The sequence below is a fragment of the Nicotiana sylvestris genome, chromosome 12 (assembly GCF_000393655.2).
Source record: "Nicotiana sylvestris chromosome 12, ASM39365v2, whole genome shotgun sequence".
Classification (NCBI taxonomy): domain Eukaryota; kingdom Viridiplantae; phylum Streptophyta; class Magnoliopsida; order Solanales; family Solanaceae; genus Nicotiana; species Nicotiana sylvestris.
Genome location: NC_091068.1, coordinates 162668176 through 162674719, shown reverse-complemented (window position 1 = coordinate 162674719; position 6544 = coordinate 162668176). Strand labels below are relative to the sequence as shown.

The 6544-nt window shown below is 39.0% G+C and overlaps 1 protein-coding gene across 1 annotated transcript; it reads left to right on the top strand.

The window, feature by feature from the left end:
- The first annotated feature begins 916 nt into the window (after window positions 1-916).
- LOC138884034 (uncharacterized) lies at window positions 917-1731 on the top strand. The gene is made up of 2 exons (XM_070164772.1): window positions 917-1393; window positions 1444-1731. The coding sequence occupies exons 1-2, from the start codon at window positions 917-919 to the stop codon at window positions 1729-1731; spliced, it is 765 nt and encodes a 254-aa protein (XP_070020873.1).
- Window positions 1732-6544: the final 4813 nt, after the last annotated feature.

Sequence of the window (6544 nt, the reverse complement as noted above, 5' to 3'; positions counted from 1 at the left end):
TATACACCGAGCGTACTGCGTCCGAGTGCCTATGAGCGAGCCCAGTTGGTCGAGATACAGAACCTAGTATGGTCAAGCGCCTACGAGCGAGCCTACTACGGCATAGCAATTATATATATATACCGAGCCTTATAAGGCCAGACAACTATTTACTTACTATAGTGAGAGAATAGAGTCAGTATCAGCAAGTGAGCATATCTTCAGATTATCTTTGACCCCCAGCTGTTTTCAGTTATTATATTATCAATTCAATTTCAGCTTTCAGTATATTTCCTTACATACTTAGTAAATTGTTTCGTACAGTCCTTTTTTTAGGGGTGCTGAATTTCATGCGTGTAGGTTTAGACATACAGACAGGTAGACCTTCTCAGTAGGTGTTTGCCCGAGTTCAGCTTTATCGGTAATCTCCCCGTCCTTCGGAGTTGCCAGGTCTAGAAGTTTTATGTACATCTTATGTATATATGTAGATAGGATATGGGTAGGTCGGGGCCCTATTCCGATCACAGTACATCTATCAGTAGAGGCTTGTAGACATATCATGTCGGTTAGTGCAGTATGTTGGGCTTGTAGGCCCTGTACGTATATTTTGTTGGCTTGTCAGTTGTAGTAATTATGACGGCCTTGTCGGCCCAACTGTATGTTGACATTTAGTCAACGTTAGTCTCTATGCCGTTTTATATTTTGTATTGCACATTATCTTGTTATGCGGCCCATGGCCAGAGTATACATATTAGAGTTTCTTAGTCGCAAGTTGGTACGCGAGGATAGATGAGGCACCAGGTGCCGGTCTCGCCTCAGGATCGGGGCGTGACAGATATGGTTGTTATGGAAGAAAAACTTGATAGTTAAAGTAATCCATATCTATGAGCAATTCATTCAATGTTCAGTGGAAGATCCAGTAACCAATTCCCTAATTATGTTGACAGTAGTATATGCTAGGAACAAGGTGCAGGAAAGGGTAAGTCTATGGCAGGACTTGCAGTTGGCAGGGGGTCAGATTCAAATACCTTGGCTCATAAGTGGAGATTTCAACAATGTCTTTACCAGAGATGATAGGTTAAGACAACCAGTGATAACAAGCGAGGTACAATATTTCAAGCAATGTATTGATAATATGCAGCTAACCCCATTAAAGACAAAAGGATGTTTCTATACACGGTGTAATAAGCAGAATGCAAATGATAGAGTATATAGTAAAATTGATTGGGCTTTTGGCAATTTCAGCTGGACTAAAAGTTATGGGCATCTGGAAGTTGACTTTCTAGAACCTGGAGTTTCTAATCACTCTCCAATCATTGTTCAATTATGGAAAAGAAGAACTATCCCTCCCAAGCCTTTCAAATTATATATTGTAACAATGGAGCATAAGGATTTTAGTCCTATTGTGGAAAGAGTATGGCAACAGCAAGATGAGCAGGATCTATAACTACTATATGGCTGAAGCTACAAAGACTAAAATATGAGGCTAAAGAACTGAAAAAAGAGAAGGCAAGTTATGACCAAAGACTGACTCAAATAAGGCAGAGGTTGGCATGTGATCAAGCTAATATGGTTCTAGATCCTTTCAATCAGATGTTGATAGAACAGGAGAAGCAGATTATGAATGAGTTGGATAAATATAGTACTATAGAAGAAAGGATATTGAGGCAGAAATCTATAGCAACATGGATAGATTATGGTGATTCTAATTCTAAGTACTTCTTTGCACAGATGAAAATTAGGCCTAGTTAGAATACCATTACAAATGTATATAATGACATGGGAATGAAGATCACTGATCTAAAAGCTATGGAAAAAGTGTTTACCAGTTTCTTCACTCAGCTAATAGGGAATCCTTATGGGTTAATGCCATGTCCAAATACCAGAATTTGCAGGGAACTGTCTTACAATGCAGCATCAACAGGAACTAATAAGGAAAGTAACTCATGAGGAGATTGATGAAGCTGTCATGGATATGCCTATGGATAAAGCCCCTAGAATTGATGAATATTCTATAGAGTTTTTTACCAAGAAATGGGAACAGTGAAGCAGGACATTTATGAGGTTGTATCATACTTCTTTCACACGGGTAGAATGATGTCAGCATGGAACTATACAACCATTACACTGATTCCTAAAGTCCCAGCTCCAATAAAAGTGAAGGACTATAGGCCTATTGCTGGCTGCACTACACTGTAAAAGATTGTTGCCAAGATCCTGACTAGAAGAATAAAGAAAGTAATAGAGGTGATCATTGGGAAGTCTCAATCCGATTTCATTGAAGGAAGGAGTATCATTGACAGCATTTTATTTAGCCATGAACTATTCAAAGGCCATAATAGGAAAGGTTTATCTCCTAGATGGGTGCTTAAGGTTGACATTAAAAAGTCCTATGACTCATTGGATTAGCAATTTCTTAGGTGTATTCTTACTGACCTTGGTTTCCCATAGAAATTCATCCACTGGGTAATGGAATATGTGTCAACAGTATCATACTCTTTGGTACTCAATGGAGGCCTCACCAAACCTTTCCAGGCTAAGAAAAAGATTAGACAAGGGGACCCTATGTCTCCCTATCTATTTGTCATTGCAATGGAATATTTACTAAGGGAGATGAGCCAACTATCAATCTCAAAGGAGTTCAAATACCACCCAAGATGTAAAAAACTGAGTTTACTCATATTTATTTTGTTGATGACCTTTTAATGTTTTGCAGGGCAGACATAACTTCAGTTACCAAACTGCAGGACACCTTTAACAGATTTTCTACAGCATCTGGCCTTCAAGCAAATACAGATAAGAGTTCTATGTATATTGCTGGTGTTCAACAGCATATTAAAGACCTATTGCTCAATTTCACAGGATACTCAGAGGGATCTATTCCTTTTAAGTACCTAGGAGTTCCTTAATCTACAAAAAAAAACTAAACATCCACCAATGCCTTCCCTGGTGGAAAAGATTATTGAAAAGGTGAATTGTTGGACAGCTAGGATGCTATCTTGTTTTGGAAGGGTGCAACTCATTAAGTCTGTACTATTTGGCATACAGATTTATTGGGCTCAAATATTCCTACTGTCTCAGAAGATTATGAAGATAATTGAGACCATATGCAGAACTTTCCTTTGGACTAGATCAAATTCCATTTACAGGAAAGTACTAATAGCTTGGGATAAAATCTGTCAGCCTAAAGCAGCAGGGGGATTAAACATCTTCAATATGAGGCTATGGAATAAAGCAGCAATTCTGAAGTAATTATGGGCATTGACAATGAAGAAGGATGCCTTATGGATCAAATGGACTCATAGTTACAACATAAAAACAAGGACATTGATACAATGGACACACCTAAGGCAGCAGCTTGGGTGGTCAGGAAGATAATAGAAGCAAAGAGAGACTTGATGCAGGTGAACTCAATGTAGACCAATCTTAATACATCACTGGCCGACATGGTGAAGCAAGGCAGATTCCAAATTCAAAAAGTATACATTCAGATGCTACCTTAGTATCCAAAGGTTAGCTGGAAGAGCCTACACTTGCATACACAGGTTCACCCAAGGTTCAAATTTCACTTATGGTTGGCAATTCATTAAAGGTTAGCCATTGTAGACAGACTACTCAAGTTTTGAATCCAAGTGTCACAGGATTGTGTTTTCTGCGCTAGAAGTGTGGAAACATTAAACCACCTTTTCTTTGACTGTACAAATACAAGCATAGTTTGGGAAAGAATACTAAGGTGGCTAGGAATTACAAGGATGATTGGATGCTGGCAAGATAAAATAGAGTGGATCAGTAGATCGCAAAAAGGAAAAATGGCATAGCTGAAGCGATGGTAGTATACTATATTTGGCGTGAAAGGAATTCCCTTAGATTCAACAAAGGTAGATATGTGGTGGATGAGATATGTAAAGAGATTGCTCTACTCATGCACATACAAGGGAGATCAAAAATCAAATGGCAACAAACTTTGTAAAGATTGAACAAGTACCCTTATAGTAGATGTTATTTGATTGATAGTGTAATTAACTTGCTATTGTAATAGTGATTAGGAGGTTGATGGTCAACATTAGCCTGATTTTGTAATGATAGTTTTTTTATGAAATGAAAAGTTAGTTTTATCAACAACAAAAAATTTAAATGGTTTGGCTTGTTATCTTGCCAAGTAAATTACATGGACGGACCTTGACAACAACAACAATAACAATCCAGTGAAATTCTAAAGTGAGGTTTGAGGAGGGTAGTGTGTAAGTAGACCTTACCTCTACTCTGGAGGAATAGAGAGGATGTTTCCGATAGACCATCGGAACAATAAGATGGACGGACACTGAATTGAATGTAATACATGCTATTATATTCTAAAGGGATATTATCATTTTTAGCCCATGCCAAAAATTATTTCCATATGGTAGCCGGAAAAGTATATAAAATTTGTATAATATTTGTAAATAACATACAAAATGTATATATATACAAAAAAATAAAAATTTTATATATTTTTCGGCTATTATTTTTACAGCGGCTATATAGTGTCATTTTCTCTATTCTCTAACGTGACATTTCAGATTTTTGTAAGTTGAATATAAAATACTCCTTGAACCTACTATTATTTTGTTGCACCTATTTCTTTCTCAAACATGTTTGAATCAAAAGATATTGAAACCTTTTTGAACAAATCAATTAAAGAAAGTGAAGGGGTAAATCTTAGCTAAGTATAATAATCTCTAGAACAAAAGGTATATAAGATGAACAAAATGGAAAATATTTCTTGGTCTTGTGAAGATGAATCATCGAACATTAAAAGATACCAATCATTTATGTAGGCAAGTATTACAATCAGTGTTCTTAGTTGGAAAAGCAGAAAAAAGAGAGAGAGTTTTACAAGGTTGTTTCTTCGCTATATATAAGGGACAACCCCCTTCTAAGCCCTAAAAGACAAATTATAGGGAATATTCGAGAAAATATTCCTAATGTCTTCTAATGGACCTACACTATTGTAAAAGTCGTGCAGTCTCTATTCGATTGTCCTTCGTCCTCCATACGACATCGAGCTACGAGGATCTCGTCATTTGCCTTATTCATCAACGGTCGTGGTCATCCAAATTTAGACACATACAGTTAGTCCCTCCGCTTGTTGAGGTTTCAAATTGGTGCATCCTTAGTAAGCGGACACCACTCGTTCTTGTGAAGAAATTTGGTCTTACGAAGTGTTACGACTTGGCCAATAATGGAAGGTCAGCATGCTCAACAAGACACCAGATAGTGTATCTTATCGAGAAATGATGTCATCACCACATGCGTCATCATTATGCGTATTTTCGAAATAGAAGTTGATGGCTTGTTGCTTCAATTTTAGTGCCACCCCGTAGCCTTCTGCTTTGATTCTGGCACCACACAATCCTATAAATAGGTTTTCAAAAACTCTTGGCTATTTCAATTCCGGTTATACTTTCTTATCCCTCCCGCGTTTGTTCCAACACCTTTCTGCTTCCTCTTCTCCCATTCTTCGTTCACAGCCTTCTCTGCTAATTTAACACATTTTTCATTGAAGCTATGCCTAGAACACATCAATCTTGTGAGGGGGTTTCTGACGATGCCCCGTTGTCCGTGGTGCTCCCCTCTGGTGGTGAGGATATGACGGTGGAAGAGGGGGACAATTTTCCCACCGTGGAGGAGTTGTTGCCGAGACACCCCATGTCTCGAAGCGACTTCCTCAAGGATCTTCCTCCTACTCCTACCCCCGTGCTTTCTGAAATGGAACAAGTTTATATTTATTCTCTCCATACAAAGTATAGCATCCCCGCTCATGTTGATATGGTTCCAGCGGTAAGGGACTTCGTGGAAGTCCATAGGCTTGGGTACTGCACTTTTTATGAGTATCCCTTCGTGATTGGTCATTCTTTCCCCCTTCTTCCGTTAGCGGAAGAGTTCTGCAGATTCTGTCAAGTTTGCCCGGCGCAACTTTCCCCATACATGCTTAAGATACTTCTGTTATTAACAAAGTATACGAAGTTGGTGGGGTGTGAGGTTACCTTTCACCGCCTCTTACACATATTCTCACCCAGCTTTCATAGGGGCACTATGGTGCATTTGATGCACCGTGGGACAAAAGGGATGGTGGTTGGGATCGACGACCGATCAAGTTGTAAATTTTGGCATAAGTACTTCTTTGTCAAAACTGAACACATTGTGTCCGACCCCGCTAGGTTCCCGGAGCGGTAGAACGAGAATCGTAAGTGTCGCCACTTGTTTTACTCTTTTATTTTCCTCTTCATTCATTATAGGGTTTGCTCGCTTCTCCTTTGCAGCTATGGGGCATCAACCATGCCCTATTATAGGTATAAGGGATTGGGTAGCCCGTCTGTTACCCCATGCAGCGGAGACCCGAGATTGGCCCGCCTTCGTAAAACATTATGGGTTGATAGTTTCATTTGGTAAATGTCTTCCCCTATAGCACTTCGTTGGTTATATACCGTTATCTATTGATACGACTTTTCGTGATGATAGGTCGAGGAGCTTTTAGGCAGAGGGCCTCAGTCCGTGCATTCCGATAGACTGTCACTGCTGCAGG